The sequence below is a fragment of the Chelonoidis abingdonii genome, chromosome 1, assembly GCF_003597395.2.
Source record: "Chelonoidis abingdonii isolate Lonesome George chromosome 1, CheloAbing_2.0, whole genome shotgun sequence".
Lineage (NCBI taxonomy): Eukaryota > Metazoa > Chordata > Testudines > Testudinidae > Chelonoidis > Chelonoidis abingdonii.
Genome location: NC_133769.1, coordinates 15,119,659 through 15,137,845, shown reverse-complemented (window position 1 = coordinate 15,137,845; position 18,187 = coordinate 15,119,659). Strand labels below are relative to the sequence as shown.

Below are 18,187 nucleotides of genomic sequence, written 5' to 3'. Positions count from 1 at the left end.
AAATAGCTATAACAAACACCATGAGTATATTTAGGTGGTATGGGTTGATAGAGCATAAGTCTTGACTGGAAAGTTTTTGCTTTTTTGACAGAACTTCAAAATTATTAAAAACAAAGGATGACATAGCCACTGTTGTTATACCCTATTTTAGCAGAGCATATTAAAAAAATAAATCTCACTTGCTCTGGTTGAGAATGGATACTACAGAGTATAGGCTTGTGTCTTCACAAATGTTCAGTGCTTGAGTGTCTGATGCAAGACAGACTAAAGTGCCTAATTTTCAGAAGAGCTAAGTACCTGCCCCTTTTTCATGTCATATTGGGCTTCCAAAATAGTCATTTTTGTCACTGTATTGGGTTGGGGGAAAACAAGAAGATTGGGGTACAGCGATGTGCAGAGACACACCCTTGATAAACCAACTGTCTACAAATTGTTAATAACAGGGATGAAGGGGATATAGATATATAGATAGATAGATAGATAGATATATTTTTTTTTTTTTTAAAGAAATAGGGAAATTTAGAATAAATATCAGGAAATGCTTCCTGACAGTAGAGGGACCAGCAAAGCAGGTTTTGTCCAGTAGGGAATAATCCTGCATGAGTGGGGAAAATAGCCTGGATGATTCAAGAAGTCACTTAGTCATTCTCATGGTTGCACACTGCGTGAGAGATGTGTAATCTAGAAAACGAAGCCAACAGCCACTTGCCTCTCATTGCTACTAGAACAGGTGCTTTGCACACACAGTCTGCAAAGCTGTTGAGAAATGTCTTTCCTGTGCCTATTATCTCAAACACTCCTTAGTAGTCACTATTCGTCATCCTTCTACTTGTGGAAAAGAGAGTGCTTCCCCATGAGGTAGGAGTGTGAGAAGGGTTCAAGCATTGCTGCTCATAGAAGCGTTATTGGGATCAGGTTAGTCTTCTGATTCACAGCTCTCGACTAACAGCTGCTGGCTGCAAACAGGGAACCAGGCAGAGAGTCAAGATACAATTTCTTTTTCCATCTCTGCTTTTAGCTTGTTGCCTGGCCTGACAAGCCGGACATCTGTAGCTCTACTAGTGCAAAACCCTAGAGGAAAAGCAGTTCACACCAAGGCAATGTAACTCGTGTCAAACCAGAGTAAGCTGTGCTGGGGTGAAGAAGTGTTTGACACAAGTGTGCACTGGTGCAGATATATCAGTGGTTAAGATCGTGGTGCAGGCAAAGCTTTTGCCTCTGTGCTCCAGTCATTAAAATGGGGACAATGCTGCTGACCTACCTTCGCAGAACACTATAGATGAAAAGCACTAGGTGACTGGGAGTCAGACTTAAGCACTCAGCAATTTAAATAACCACCATGTGGGTGTGAAGGTAAATGCTTTAGGGCTCACAATTAGCTTTATAATCCCAAGCAGCCAATGGAACTCCCCCCCCTGCCCCGCGCTTTACATTTCAGCTTTGAAGAACATCTTTGGGTCTTCAGAGCAAAACTCCCACTTGTAAACCAGTCTGGTTGGTATTGGTTGAGCTACAATCTCTGGAAGTTTTCTAATAAATAGAAGAGATGTCTTGGGTCATTTCTGCTAACACAAGAAATGTGTGATGTTGATGCACTCCCCGAGAGCCAGATGTATTGGTGGCAGAGTAAAGGTTGTCAGATGGGTATGAACAAAGCACTGTGGTTCTGGCACCCATACACCACACATTAATTGTGTAACCTGACGTTCACTCCTGACAGACAGGGTGAATTGATCTAGTGACAGCAACTGCTGTGTGTCATGCTGTCTGGAGTGGCTCACAACCGTGAGTACCTACCTCCGGGTGCTCAAAAAGAGGGCAAGCACCAAACTGGCAGTATGTTCTATAATTAGATTTCACTAAGCCAGTAACAAACATGAACTCCTGGATCACTACAACAGTCTTACCAGGGTGTCACAGACAGTCCCCTTATACTCTCCAGTCTATTTTGCCACCCAGGCAAGCTGGACTTAGTTATAAATGGTAACTTACACCAAGAAATGTATGCCATATTCAGGCCGCTTCTAGTTCCAAGACACCAGTCACTTACTCCAGATCAAGTGGTACCCTAGATCTCATAGGTGCCAACTCCATGGGCGCTCCAAGGCTGGAGCATCCATGGGGAAAAATTAGTGAGTGCTCTGCACCCACTGGCAGCCAAGCTCCCCCCACCCAACCTCCTACCCTGAGTGCACCATTCCCCACTCCTCCACCCACCTCCCAGCATTTCCTGCCCAGCCACTACCAAACAGCTGTTTGGCAACATTAGCAAGCTCTCGGAGGGAGTGGGAGGAGCAGGAACCTGGCGTGCTCAGGGGAGGAGGCAGAGACTTTGGGGGAAGGGGTTGGAATGGGGACAAGGGGGTCAAGCACCCACAGGAAAGAGGGGAAGTTGGCACCTATGCTAGATCTTACACCAAAGATAATACCTGTAGCCAAACCTATAATAAGCTATCTAAAGAAAACATTTATTTTTCATAGTTAATAAATCTTTACAGGTTAAAGCATGCAACTCACTGTATGTTTGCTAACTCCTAAGAGTGACAGACTTGTAGTAATCTGTCAATTCAAAAGTATCTTTCAAGGCAGACCAAGGAGATGACCCCTGGGGATCTCTGGCTTTAGTTTGGGGTCTCTGGCCCTGTGACAGTTCAAACAGCAAAGAGAAGGACAAATTTTCCTATGTCTTTGTTTTATTGCCTTCATTCAGCTTTCAAGTCCATAAAGAATGAGCTTCTTTGCACACAGCATTTCCAAGGTGTGACAGGGCCATTAACCAATCCTTTGTATTGTGATGTTCCTTGATGGCCCATCTGATTTTGCTATTTCTTCTGGATGGAAGGTGCAAAAACCCAACCCCATACACTTCCTATCTGAGTTCATAAGTTCAGAGCAGACATTTTCAACAAGTTATAAAGCAAAAAACTTACATATTTCCTTATAGCATGGAATACAATCATGAATAAGATTGTAGACTGTTTGTAAATTGCTGCATGAATTAGAGTCTAAACACATTCTTAAGACTAATTCCTATTGAGCAACTCTAACACAAGTGAACTGATCTGGTCTCCAGCAATGAGTTTGTCAGTTCTTTGCTAATGCCCACAACCAGGGCCGGTGCAAGGATGTTTTGCGCCCTAGGCAAAACTTCCACCTTGTGCACCCTCCCCCCGCATCCCCGCCCTGAGGTGCCCCCCCCCCCTGCAGCAGTTCCCCACCTTCTGCCTTGAGGCACCCCCCATCCCAGCTCACCCCTGCTCCGCACACAAGCACCCCATCGCTGCTTCACTTCTCCCACCTCCTCCCCGAGCACACTGTGGCTGCTTCACTTCTCCCGCCTCCCAGGCTTGCGGCGCCAATCAGCTTAGGTGCCGCAAGCCTGGGAAGCGGAAGAAGTGAAGCAGCCAGGGCGTGCTTGGGGAGGAGGCGAGGCAGGGCAGGGGTGAGCTGGGGCAGGGAGTTCCTCTGCATGCCGCCCCCTCCTTACTTGCTGCAAGCGGCCCTCCCCGTGCTCCCCTGACCCAGCTCCCTCCGTCTAAATGCTGACGGTGACCAGGGCAGCCAAAGATCCGGCCGCCGTGGTCACTGCTGAAGAAAATGGTGCCCCCCAAATCCCAGCACCCTAGGTGACCGCCTAGGTTGCCTAAATGGTTGCACAGGCCCTGCCCACAACCTTGGCAAGAGTTGGCACGTGGCCTGCCAGCATCACACTGTAGTTAAGTGTTTCCATCCTAGCCCCATTTTTAGTTGCTTGTCTAAAGCACTGATTTCTTGGGCTCAAGTTTTCAGAGGGTGATTTCTGCTTTATGGCAGGATTGGGTTTTAAAGTTTAAGCAAAATTTTTCAGCTACAGTTTAAAATAAAATAGAAAAAAAAGTCTCCCATTTAATAACAAAATCCTCTCTCCTCAAATCTGAGCTGAAATACCTCGTGGTGGTGGTGGGGGGTAACTGAACAGAGAAATAGCCCTCACTGTGCAGTATGTTCACTCTGCAATGCAGGATTGAGGCCTTAGCATATGAACATAGGTTTGTTTTTGACAGAGGCCAGGTCCACACTAAAATGTTAAGACAACTCAACTACATAGCTCAGGGGTATGAAAATTCCACACCCTGAGTGACCTGGTTAAACTAATCTAATCCCCACTGTAGACAGTTCTTCTGTCAACCTAGCTACCGGCTCTCAGTGAGTGGTACTAAGCACAGTGAGCCAGTGTGAGAAGCAGCTCCACCCCGGCCCGGCTACACAGGCCCAGGGAGCTGGAAGTGCTGGGGGAGGGGGAGAGAGGTGCAGCAGGAGGAGGACAGAGGGGCCCAGCAGCAGCCCTGGGCCAGGCCCAGGGTGGGAGCATCACTGGGGAAGGCGCTGGGAGCAAGGTCCCTCTGTTCAGCTGGAGGCAGGAGCCTTGCCCATGCCTCTCCCCCTGCTGCGGTGTCCACGAGTGCGTGGGAACTCCAGAGACACTGATGCTGTGAGTCGGGCCGAGGCAAGCTAGCCCAGCGGCACATGCTCCCGGTCCTGTGGCCCCAGCCTCCCAGCAGGACTGGCTGCCCTGGCCCAGGGAGATGGGGCTAGAAGGTGCCACCCAGAGGCAACAGGTGGAGCAGTCACATGGCCCTCCCTTCACATTGTGCCTCCCCCAGTATCGTCAGGGACAAGCCTATGTTCACAGCCATTAGTTTCTTCCCTCTGCAATGGTCACCCAAGTAGTCAGTCTCTTATGGGAGTGATGAGAAAGCAGCTACGGAGGAACAATGGTCTTTTGGTCAGGGTACTGAGATGGGGTTCAGGAGACCCTTAAAGTCCAGATTCCAGCCCTGCCATAGGCACACTATGCCTCAAGTTTCCCTATCTGTAAAATGGGGATATTTCCCTGCCGCAGAGGTATCATGAGAATAAATCCATTGGTGTTCAAGCTGCTCAGATACTACGGTGATAATATGTGTATGTCTACTGTGGAACAACAATGCTCTCAGAGCAGTGACAGCTTGAGAGTGGTTATTGCTTACATTAGCTGTCTTTGTACTTCCATGGTGTAATTTGAGGAATTACAAGCGATCACTGCTCTAAGAGCACGGCTGTCTTACAAAATGCTCTTCTGCATTCTTCAAATTATACTGAAAGCTTCAGAAAAAGGGGAGGAATTTTATTACAGTAGGTGCTGGCATGCCAACTAGAACTAAGGTTACAAAACCTGTTTCCATTTTAACGCTATTTTCACATAGTCCATATGTGGAAACAGTTACCTTTTTTGGGGCTTATTTTCCAGGTTCTCTTGCTGCCTGAAAAATAATTTGTTTTTGGAAAGTTTAAGTAGAATCCCTGCAACATCTTGTGATACTGGAAAGCAGAGGGGGATGGTGGGAGGAAGTGGGTTTTCTTGCTCTAAGAAAAAGCTACTGTCAAAGAACAGCTGAACTTTGAAAACTGAAATATTTAGAGTCTTAAAGCTGTTGCCTGTGAGGGAAGAAATCTGGACTATAAGCGAAAAAAGCTGGGTATGTTCAGTTGGCATCTAATATATTAGAACTTAATGCACATTTGCCCTGTCTGGCATGAGCAGTGTACGCACTACTGGAATATTTTTTGTAAAGGAAAAAGTTTGTGTTCCAGCGAGCAAATTCTCTTCTAGAAAAGTTAGTTTAATATTAGGGACTGGATAATATATTACAGCCATGGATCCGGTATTGCATATCAAGGATTTTATTAAATCTGGAATTTGCTACATTGTAAGTTTAAGAAAGTAAAGTTTAGTGCTATTAATGGATTGCGTGCGTGTGTAAAATTCTGTATTTGTGTTCGATTTCTGTTCAAAATTTAAGTACACTTAAGTAACAATGTTGAAAGCCATCCCTGCAATCACCGTATTGGATCTGAAAGACTCAATGTTTGGTCTTTTCTGGTGTCAGTAACTAAGGGTTTTGGAGGTCAAAGAAGGCCCACAGTGACTTGTGCAACCCCTGTGTTTTAAACTGGGTAGTAAAGGTGTGATCTACTGGCCCTTTAATATAGAGGCTTTAATCATTCTTGTTCTGAAGCACCTCTTATTTTCATTTTTATTGCTTAGCATTAACTCTTAGTAGAATTAGTTACTTGCATGTATGATTGTGTGAAGAGATTCTCATTCTACATATAGGGCCATAGACAGGTATTTTATAAACAGAAACACTGGAAAAATTCAGTGATTGAGGATCATCTCAATAGACTGGTCTTGTAATGACACTATATTTTCACTTAATCTTGTGTAACATACTCCCTACATTCAGCAGGGTGGAGTTAAGAGTTAATGGGGTTTTGTTGGGATCAGCCCACTGTAAATTCATATGAACAAGGGAATAGTTGTAGTAGACTCAAATCTGCAATTCCTGACTAACACCCTTAATTTCTAAAACCTTACTGCTGTGTAACCTCCTTGGTTTAATGGAGAAGTTAGAGGAGCTCGGGTGCAGATAAGGTTAAGTGGGTACTTGTGCAGAGGGAAGGCCTGAGATTGTTCAAAGCAATACCATACATGCCAATCTGATGCAAGAATAGGAATGGGGAGGAATGCAGCTGCTCACTACCCAGTGCCAGAGGCAGCCGTGCATTCCTGATTAGAGCTGGTTTGTTCCGAGCAAGGAAGCCTCCACCACATTAGTCTGTGTGATGGCAGTGCCAACAGCTACCACAGGGGGAAAAAGCACAACAGTGCAAATAGTCCTTGTCCTGCTGCCATCCCACAGTGCACTGGTCATTACTTAGGTAGCACGTCTGCCATGGGCGGTGGGTGAACCATGAGATTGGGGAGGATAGCCCCGGGTTGGCCCGCCCCGGCCAGAGCCCAGAGGGCCCTGCCCTCCACCAGGCCCAGGCTGCCTGAATGTCCCCCCGCTCCATCCCTGGAGCGCTGGGTGGGCAGCGTGGCCCCCAATCCAAGCCCCAGAACAGCAGGTGAGTGAGCAGGCAGTGCAGCCCCTACTCCAGGCCTGGAGCGCTAGGCATGCAGGCAGCTGAGCCCCCAGCACTGGAGCACTGGGTGGGCGGGCGGCACGGAGCCCAGGCCCTGAGTGCCAGGAGGGTGAGCAACGTGAGCATTTGGTCAAAACCTATTTCCAAAAATAGCAGCTAACACAGGCATAACTGGAAGAGTCTAACCCAACCTAGAACCAAACTAACAGGACACAATACGGTCCATTGCATTTGTTTATGTATGAAGGCCACACACAGTGCCCAAGAGCAGTAGGCATTTAACAGCACACAGGGTAATCAGCATAGGAAGGAACACCTCTCAGTAGCTCTCACTTGCATTTGACACACTAGGACAATCTCAATACCATAATTCAGTGCCAGCACAACTCACCCGAGACATGCTTGAGCACGCACTGTATGGTTTCAGTAAGTGACACTACTGCACTGATACGCTATTCCCACCTAGACATGACTACAGTTACTCGCAGCTGGATTTAGAAACAGTACAATAATGGGCAGCGGGTATAATAGGCCAGGAGAGGCTCTGTCCCCCTCCCCCCATGCTACTCTGGACCCCACTGCAGGGTTTGCGGTGGGGGCGGGGTGACGTTATTGATATAAACTGGGACCATATAGAACATGGTTTGCAACCAAGGTTCTGTAGTGGCACCAGATCTTATGTAAAGGGGGTCATATAAGGTGTCTAAGACCAGGTTATGGGTTACTGGTTATGATTATGCTGTCTGTATGTCTATCATTTTTGTAGTTGAAGTTATAAATATTGGCTGTATACTGTCTGTATTTCAAACTTATGTTGTGTTACTGGGAAAGATCCCAGACAAGTTGGTGTCAGCTCAGCTTAGCCTGCTTGATGGCCCATTAAGGACCATCAGCTACACAATGGACCCATCGAGAGAAGGCAGTTACACCCTGTGACTCAACAGAGTGTGCAGAAACTGGCTGATGTGACTGCAGACTCCATTTTGCTGTAACTTTCCACAGTAAGAACAAAGGAGTGTTCTTACACCTGGAAAAGCCTATATAAGGCGGAGGCCTCATCTCCATCTTGTCTTCAGTCCTGCTTCTTACCTCTTGGGGACGTTTTGCTAGAAACTGAAGCTCTGCACACAAAGGACTGAATGACCCATCCCGGCGGGGGATTGTTCCAGAGACTTTGAATGAACTGGAGGTTCAAAATCATTACTGCTACAACCTGAACAAGAACTTTGCCATTACTGTATGTAATTGATTCCATTTAACCAGTTCTATCTCATCTCTATCTTTTTCCTTTTATGAATAACCTTTAGATTCTAAAGGATTGGCTAACAGCATGATTTGTGGGTAAGACCTGATGTGATAAACTCCCCTACTAAACTACTCCCTGAGTCCTGAACCCACGATCTGGATTCCACCTTGTGAGGTCACCCTGTCCCCATTACCCGGCCTGCTTGCTCTAATAATGACTAGTGTAACCCATTAGATGAGCGATGTACCTCACTGCTCCCTACTATACTTTGACCCACCCACTGTACACCCCGCATTGGGGACATTACAGACTGTATGCACTATATGCTAACCCATAACCAAATACCGCGTCCCCCATACTCTGTATGTTGCCCCCGATGACTAATGACTGAATGCCAAACTCTGTAATCCTTATTTAAATATTCTCTAATAACATATTGACTGGGTCTGAGGCTGGTCCTTTGGGATCGAGAGAACCTTTTTCTTTTACTGGGGTGTTGGTTTTCATAACCATTCATCCCCAGGACGTGTGGCACTGGTGGTGATACTGGGAGACTGGAGTGTCTAAGGAAATTGCTTGTGTGACTTGCGGTTAGCCAGTGGGGTGAAACCGAAGTCATTTTGTCTGGCTGGTTTGGTTTGCCTTAAGAGGTGGAAAAACCCCAGCCTTGGGCTGTGACTGCCCTGTTTGAACAACTGGTCCTGATTTGGCACTCTCAGTTGGGTCTGATGCGCTATTCCCACCTAGACATGACTACAGTTACTCGCAGCTGGATTTAGAAACAGTACAATAATGGGCAGCAGGTATAATAGGCCAAGAGAGGCTCTGTCCCCGTCCCCCCACGCTACTCTGGACCCCACTGCAGGGTTTGCGGGGTGGAGAAGGAAGGGAGTTTTTGCTTTATGATGCCCCATGAAGGTTCCAGGGTGGCTGAGGAGGTGGTATGTGCTAAGAAGCTTACCAGGTTCGTTAGTAACGTCCCTGGACTCCTGAATCCAGGAAGCTGAGTAACAAATACCGCTCTCCTCAGCCACCTCGAAACCTTCATGGGGCATATCAAAAACGTCTTTGGGACACGAGGTTTTTACCCGGGGCAGCTTGGGATCTGGGGAGGCACAGCATGGCTGAGGCCAGCCTGGGGCTCCTCTGGGCAGGACATGGGAAGGGCTTGGGGCTTTGGCTGGTCCAGGGTTCTTTTGGCTCAACATGGAGGGTACTTGGGGCTCCACCTGCCTCCTATGAATACAATTAGAGAATTAAAGTACTGAAAAAGCTCACAAAACCTTTGCTTTTTGTCTTAAACTGCTGATGCATAAACTGATGCTTGAAAAATAGTCCAGGGCCTATTTTATCCCCTTAAACTGCTCAGTCTGGATTTAACTGCACTTGTTTCATCAGCTGTGTAAAAAGAGCTGACCAAGAACAGGAGTCCTTGCCCCAAGTGAAGTCCCATTTAAAGCATGGGATTAGGAATTGAGATTGAGAAGAACGGAGTATTTTAGTTTCCCCACCTTTTTAGAGTCATGCAAGTGATTCCATGCATGGAGAAGGCGCACTCATCTTTCACTCCGCTGAGAATGTTTTAGCTGATCTGAATGTCAGCCTTTGCTCAGACAAGGAGATATGTTTACATGCTGGCAGAATGTCACTTTTCATGTTCAGACCTGTGTGCAAAACTTCCTTCCCTGAATGTGACTTTTTACAGTTCTAAAATAAATGGACACGGCCGAGATCACTTTTCAATTAAACTTACATTTTGGTTAGTGATGCTAACCCTTAAGTGTCCATTATTGGTTAGGCAAATTCCACTCCAAACACACAGCATGGATACAGGTACCATTAAAAATAGCTTTTTCTAGTCAACATAAAAGAGTATGCTGTGCTTTAAAGAATGCATTGTATTTAAATGGATTAGATCAAAGTATTAACATGTAGACAGCTGCACCACATTTCCAAGCCTTCCTCTACTTAATATGCTAAAATGACAATAGACTGCTGGCAAGAATTGGTTCTTACACATGGGCCTTGTATAGACGGAGAATTTAAGTCTCTCCCCCAAATGCTAGCAGTTGTACAGTTTCACAGTTGCAGCGCTGGTGGAGGCAGTTTGCGGTTGTGTTTAAACTATCACGTCAGCCAGACTGGCTCCAAGCAGCCAGCATATGCTAGAGTTAGTTCAACTGTTTGCACATGCTATTGTTTTCTTGTGTTTGAGTTCCACAGAGATCTTGCATCCAAAGGTTGCACTTGCCAGCTGGATGGAGTTTAGATACCTAGAGATATGGAGGGCCCTTTCCTTGTAACCAGCTGGGGGGGAGAGGGGGCAATCTCAAGCGAAACTTTCACTTCTTATCCTCTGAAGTCCGGCAGACAAAAGATAAGTTAAAAGGTTTCTAAGAACTTAATGATCTGTCTGCCTTGTAGTATCTAAAGATTGCGATGCCAGCTGAAAACAGGTATGGGTGACTGATAATTGTAGAGAGATGTTAAGATGTAGTGATGAAATGTTTTGATCATGTGTGAATATGGACCATAAAGGAAGTCTAGCATGCTGTCAGTACTTCTCTTTTCCCTCCCCCCCCCCCCCCAAAAAAAACCTCTACATCTTTACCACCACCACACATAAGGTCAGTACTATTTGTCTTTGCTTCCTCACTTTGTCAATGAGGAAGGAAAGACATGCCAGTCACTTAAACTTCTTTAAGGCAGGGCCAGCTTTAGGCCAGTTCAACCAATTCCCCTGAATCGGGCCCCACCCTTCAGAGGGCCTGGTGCCCAAGCCCCAGTACTGCATACGGGCAAGAGCCGGTGCACTGTACCAGGGTGGTCCAGCTTCCCCAGGGGGCAATTTAAAGGGCCTGGGGCTCCCAGCAGGGGCTGGAGCCCCTAGCCCTTTAAATTGCCACCAGAGCCCCACTGCTGGAGCCCTGGGGTAGGGCTGTGGGGATCTGGGGGCTATTTAAAAAGTCCGGGGCTCCTGTTGCTTCTACTGCCCCAGCCCTTTAAATAGCCACTGGAGCCTTGCCACTTCCCCAGGGCTCCCGCGGCTATTTAAAGGGCCGGGGCAGTAGAAGCAGGGGAGCTCTGGACCCTTTAAATAGCCCCCAGAGCCCTGGGGTAGCGGGAGGGCTCCAGCTGCCTCTGCCACTCTGGTCCTTTAAATAGCCAAGGAAGCCCTGCCGCTTCCCCCAGGGCTCCCTCAGCTATTTACAGGGCCGGAGTGGTGGAAGAAGGGGAGCCCCGGGCGGCTGCTGCTGCCGCCACCCCAGTGGGGGAGGGAGGAGGAGGAGGGGGCACTCACCATACAGAGTGGGCTGCACCACCTGTCTGCATCCCCTGCCCTGTCTCCAGCCAGCCCTTGCCGCACCCCCTGCCCTTCCCGCATGAGCCCTGTACCCCCCTGCCCTGTCTCCAGCCAACCCCTGCCAAAACCCGCTGCCTGAAGCCAGCCAGTCCCGCACTCCTGTCTCCAGCCCTGCCAACCCCTGCCGCACCCCACTGCGGCCCTGCCTGAAGCCAGCCTGCCCACCCCACACACCCCGTCTCCAGCCAGCCCTGCACCCCTTGCCCTGCCTGCAGCCAGATCCTACCTCCAGCCAGCCCCATGTCCACTGGTGCCTTGCAGTTCCCAGGGCAGTAACCCTGCACACCTGCTTCAATGGAGGGGGGCAGGGAGCAGCTGGGACTCACATGTGCACACCCTAGGGTGACCAGACAGCAAGAGTGAAAAATCGGGACAGGGGTGTGTGTTGGCGGGGGGGGGTGTGTGTGTGTGTGTGTGTGTGTAATAGGATCCTATATAAGAAAGAGACCCAAAAATCGGGACTCTCTCTATAAAAAAATCAGGACATCTGGTCACCCTAGCACACCCCCAGGAAGTGGCGGGGACCCACACATGTAAAAAACGGAGCTCATTTCTAGTTCAGGCCCATCTTTTTTAAAAAAGAAGAACCTTTAGGTAGGGTTAACATACAGCTGTATTTTCCCAGACACGTCAGGCTAAATTTTTTAAATTCCTCCTGGGAAAATACAGACATATGGTAACTCTATTGGTACCAAAAAAAAAAAAAAAAAAAAATTACACTGGCACATCCCTTAAATCAGAACTTTTTATAGGGAACTGGTTGCTAAGAAATGAAAGGCTTTTTTTTTTTTTAAAGTCATCCCTGCCAGGGCCCCGCCAAAAATGTTCGAATTGGGCCCCACACTTCCTAAAGCCGGCCCTGCTTAAAGGCCACAAAAGGAATCGGCATTGCCTGGGAGGAAGAGCATCACTTACAGCAGTGGTGAGCAGCCTGCGGCCCATCATGATAATTTGCTGGCAGGCCACCCGACAGTTTGTTTACATTTGCACAGCCGCCCACAGCTCCCAGTGGCTGTGGTTTGCCGTTCCCGGACAATGGGAGCTGCAGGAAGCTGCAACTTTTCCTAAGTTGCTAGCTGCTTTATCTGCTATTGATGTCATTTAAGAGACTTGTGCAGTAGGAAAGATTAATTCTAATGTGACATGGATAAAACAGCCACACAAAACTACACAGCACGAGCTACAGAAAAGGCACTAATGTCTTCCTGAGCTTGGCCAGCTGAGAGGTGCATGACACTGGTGGAAGTCCTCCATCAATACCCAGCTTGTTATCCCTGCTGGGTTGGGTACAAAAAACCCCTCCTCTTGTTACATACAGGAAACACCATGACAGCAGAGGATTCTATCCCTATCATGTAAGCATATCGCATGCTGACGCCCACTTAGAAGTTTGTTCAAGACGTGGCCCATGTCACTTCTTGACACTGAAGAGTAGACCGGTGACGATATGAACACCTGTTGTGTTTCATTTCCCAAGAGCTGCCACTGATTTTGGGGGCCCAGCCTGAGACCTGCTGTTGTGGATGCTCAGTGCTTTTGAGATGCAGACATTGCCTGGGTCATTGCCTTCTCAGTGGCAGTGACTGCATCGCTGGCACGCAAGACCTCCCTTCAGGGAGACTAACCACATGGCCTCACTCTTTGTAACCAAGGCCCTGCTGCTGCCCCCACCCCCCATCTGCTGGAGCCCCAAGTGCCCAGCACACCTCTCCTCCCCAACCGCCAGGCCGCACCCAGCGCCCAGCACACCTCTCCTCCCCTACACCCTAGCACCAGGCCGCCCCGCCCCCCCCAGCAACAGGCCACCAGCCAGCTGGCCTCAGCATCCGCTCCGGCTGGGGGCAGAACTGAGCTCCTGCCGACTTGGGCACCAGCATGGAGGAAGAGGGTGCAGCATGGGTGGGGCTAGGGCTTGGCTTAAGGAAGGCTTAGCCTCCTCAGGCCTATTATACCTGCCACCCATGAATGACTCATTGACTCAAGTGTGAAAGGACCCCATCCCTTCCCTGACCCCTCCTGCAACAATGCTTGAATAGTTAACAGTCTGAGTCATTCTAATTGGAGGACACCCGTCTCATGTCTCTCACACTCAGCGATTACTCATGCGCCATTTTAATGTCCACACACATGCTATGTGAAGACAGCTATGTTTATGGTGATGTATTCATTACACACCAAATTATATTAAGTCTGAGTGAGTAGTAGAGCCTTTATGCAGCTAGTGGCAACTAAGTGCCTAATCTAATAGGCAACAGAACATAGGAGATGTCTACAATCAAGCACTAAGTACCTTACTGATGGTTATTCTCAAAGCTGCCCTGCTTTAGGAAGAGGGTAAACATCTCCCATTTCTTTTGTTCAAAGGACTTGTCTGTGTCTGGAAGAGTCAATTGTGATTCCAAATCTGTGGCAGTAAGATGTGTGTGAACAGAACAGGGAAGTTTACAATGTGATCTGATCTATCAACGTAGTCTTGATTATTCCAGCTTTGTGAATGAAATAAAATAAGGTATTCCACCAAGCTATGGCCTGCGTCATAGGCAGAAAGGCCGACTAAAGGAGCAAAATGGTTACTTTCGGCCTTAAAATTTATGCAGCGCTATAATCAAAAGTCAGTAACACAGGACTCAGTCAATTGAGCTTAACATTTTTTTTTGTTAAATTCAAAAACATGATGCAAAGAAAGCGAAGGTAGGTTAGGTCACTTAGCTAAATTAAGCACTTACCAAGGTAAAATTTCTGCACCTAGAGTGGCTGCTTCGACTCTCCAAGCTCCCACTTCTTTCAAAGCTCTCAAATCCGCACTTTGGTGAGATTTCAGATGCCATTTCTGAAAAGTCCAACATCAAATGTCTAGGCATCCCACTCCAAAGAAAGATCGTTCCAAAGCAAGTTGGTCAGGCAGCACAGAAAGTGGTCAATGCCTTATGTGGGGCTGCTCACCATGTTCATCTCTGAAAGTAGAAGAGAATTGTGGTGTTAGATTAAAAATCAAACCTAAACTATTTGAAGGGCAGAGAGGGTAAGCAGTGAAGATCTCAAAGTCTATACTCAGGAAAAAGTCTTTTAATCGCTTTTCAGGAGACCAGGGCATTTCTAATCTAAAAAGGCAACTTTAAAATACATGGAATGGAGGGGCTACAGGTCCATCTCAGCGACTTCCGGATCAGATGGGCTCTGTTTATCAGTGTGGACATTACATAACTACCATACATAACTCAGTCTGGGATCTGACAATCAGGCTGGGTTTTCTATTAGTATTATCACACATCACTACTGGTCATAAGATTCTGCATGCCAAACTATTACACCTTCAGAGACCTCTGTGCAACCCCTTAACTGCCAACGGGCTTGATGGGAACATTTTATTAAGATGCATAAGAGGAAAGAAATCCAGTTCCATCTCTAAGCTCTGCAGGGCTGACTCATTTGTCACTTATGTGAACAGATCCAATCTTGATTACATTCAATGAACCCATCTGTGGAGTAAGCAGGTACCATTTTTATAGTCACATTTCAAAGTGAAATTGCACTTTAAACCTTAAAGCACCTCTGGTTCTAACTTAATTTCATTCACTGTCATGCAGAAGGATGTTTATTCCTTTGGCAAACCCAGGCTTACTGGAATAAAAACCCCCATACACAAGAATTTACTGGCGCACAAGAGCTTTCAAAACGATCACAGGTTTCAGTTCTGCAGTATCTGGCTGATAAGCATTAGAACGAGTTATAATGCTTTGAAGGAACTTTACCCCTCTGCCTCAATATTTTCTTCAGTCCCAAACATTAACTTGAAGATAGAGCATCCTCTAGAGACAGCACTCACTAACAGCATGAGACACTTCCCCACCCTACCTACCCATCTCCTCTCAAACATATCTAATAGCATGATGATGTACTGAGAAGTAACCACACCCTTTTTGGATGCACTGTCTTTTTCCACCAGAACTTTTTCAGTCACAAGCAATATTTAAATATTCTGTAGAGTGGTAACAATTCCTCAGTACACTCGGATCATGGGCTGGTGTTTGGTGCCACCAACTATCACGTTTGGGACCGTTGAGAATGGTGTCCTACTGTGCTGGACTCAGTACAAACATAGAATGAGACAGTCCCTGACCCGGAGAACTTACAGTCTCAGTTTGACTCCTTAGGGGCAAAACAAGTGAGAGGTGGGAAGCCCTGTTTGCATTTCCAGTTCAACTGGATAATTTCTCCTCTCACCCCCCACCCCACTCTGGCTCTCAGAAACCACAAACTTTTTTTGCCTCAACCAGCTGATTGGCATGTCACATCAGTACAACAGCATCTATCAATATTCTGTAACAATTCCATTCTCCTGATCACTTCATCCTGGCAGAATGCAATGATATACTAAAGGTATGTATGAATGTTGTCTTAGCTATGCCATCACTCCAATATTTGTCTTATGGAGAGACTCCTACACAATGTACCGAAACTGTAATCCAGCAAATCCTAGGAGTACAATCCAAAGTAAACAGAGCAGTGAATTTCCACCTCACTGAACCAGGCTAGAATAGGAAAGAGCTGCTCTTACAAGCAACAATAAATCTAACAGTTATGATTTATTTTGGAGACTTTTTTTTTTTAAAGCCATCTATCCATAGGAGTGAACACTTCCTACTTGGCCCTCTTCTTGTGCCCACCTCTTACTAGACTTACCTAGGTGTTGCTGTAACTGCAAGAGTAAGTACATGCCCAGAATTACTGTTTCATACATGTATACTATGAAAACTATGACCAAAGGTTATGAGGCAGGCACGTTTTTAACACTGCTGCAGTTGCCAGTGTTCTCATTTCTGCCTCTGCAGGCACCAGAGATATGCAATGGCAGGAGGATGTGAAATTCCAACAAGCAGCATGAAGGAAATAATGGCACAGGATCCATTCCTGGATTCCTCAGCTCCATCTTCAGAGTAAGCACTGGGACGTAGCGCTAGACTGTTCACATGGCAGCAGCATTTGGTAAAAGGTAACACAATGAGTTAAAAGCCTGGCTCTCCTGAAGTCCATTGGGGAACTCTCATTTTCTTCAACAGGACAAAGATTTAATCCTTCGGCTTTCAAGACACACTGCTTACAAGTAAGGGATGTTGTCAAAGGCACAAATGCCCAACTCTTACCACAACTCCATGGAAGTGGGATGCTTACCTTCCATTTGTGCCTTTGAACATCTCCCTGTAACGTTCATGTAGGAGTTCTGTGGTGCTTCAGTCCATTCACCCCATTTGTTCCATCCATTAACACTGTCTTTCAGTGAGCCCCAGGTTTTTTTGGTATCCTAACCTTAAAGCTTCTTGCTGAACTTCTCACCCCTGCCCCCCAATTTTCACAATGGTGCCCCATTGGTGACAAAAGGTCACCAAGCCCATTGTCTATCTAGGAATTTACCTGGCTCACATCACCAGGGCATCTCGACAAAGACAGCCTCCAAAAGTTTAAACAAACCTAACCTAACCAGGAGGAGGAGGAGGAGGATCTATTTGACCCAAGAGCCCTGTCCTGCTCCCACTGAAGTCAACTGCAAAACCTCCAGGGGGTCCCAGACTGAGCCCTCAGTGGGGTATTCTTTGCACCTGAAAAAGAACACCCAGATCCAATGCTAATAAGAACTCTAACAACAGTAGTGAGCAGCTTCACTTCCAACAACTCCACGTTATTCATCCTACATTTCAGTCTCAGAAAGGCTTCATTGAGCTTAGTCGTCGTTCCTTGGAGAAGAAGTCGTCTTCACCCTTCTACCCAACATGTGTTATGGTAGCCATTATTCTTCTCTCTTGTAAGCCCTGTCTATCCTACAGATTTTGCTCATTAAGGAAAACTTGTGAGCCTGGTTTATCAGATGAATATATTCAACTGCTGATATGGACAGGGCAGGAGGTTTGTTTGTTTGTTTTTTAAAGTTTCTTAGATTTGATCTTTTAGGCTACGTTTAACAGAATTATGGCCCACTCACACAGGGAGCCTAACCAGGGAATTAGAAAAGATTCCTAACAGAGCAGAAAATGTAATTCAGACAGAGGTTTTTAGCAAAGTAATAATCCAAAATGGCAATTTATTGATAAGTTTGGTGCTACATAGCTTTGGCCTAGGATAGAGGGCAGTGCAGGCAGGTATTGTGGAGGCACATGACTGGGACTCAGGAGACCTAGGTTCAACACTCAGCTCTACCACAGACTGTGTGTGATCTTGGACAAGTCATTTAGTCTCTCTGGGCCTCATATCCCCATCTGTAAAAGAAGGATAACACTGCCTCTCGCCCAACCTGGCCTCCACTGCATGTGTCTGTCTATTTAGAATTTGTGCTTGTCAAGGCAGGGATTGTCTCCTGCTGTGTATTTGTACAGTGCCTAGTACCATGAGGACTGATCTCAACTGCGTCCTCCAAGCATTTCTGTGATACAAGTAGTATGATTTACAGACAAATTCCCTTCTTGGACTTGAATAATGCATAAGTCTCAAGGTATGTCCAGACTACCCGCCAATATGGCAGGTAGCGATTGATTTTTCGGGGCTCGATCTATCATATCTGATCATCTAGACACGATAGAACAATCCCTGAACGCGCTCCCGTCAACTCCGGAACTCCATCGGAGCGAACGGTGGTA

At 46.8% G+C, this 18,187-nt stretch overlaps 1 protein-coding gene across 1 annotated transcript in view; it reads right to left on the bottom strand.

Annotated features, from left to right (window-relative positions):
• Positions 1 to 18,187, bottom strand: part of PROSER2 (proline and serine rich 2) — a 30,578-nt gene that overhangs the window by 3,097 nt on the left and 9,294 nt on the right. The window contains exon 2 of the mRNA XM_032798315.2: positions 14,285 to 14,512. Within this exon, the coding sequence (XP_032654206.1) occupies positions 14,285 to 14,419 (135 nt within the window). The 5' untranslated portion in view covers positions 14,420 to 14,512. The remainder of the gene's footprint in view (positions 1 to 14,284; positions 14,513 to 18,187) is intronic.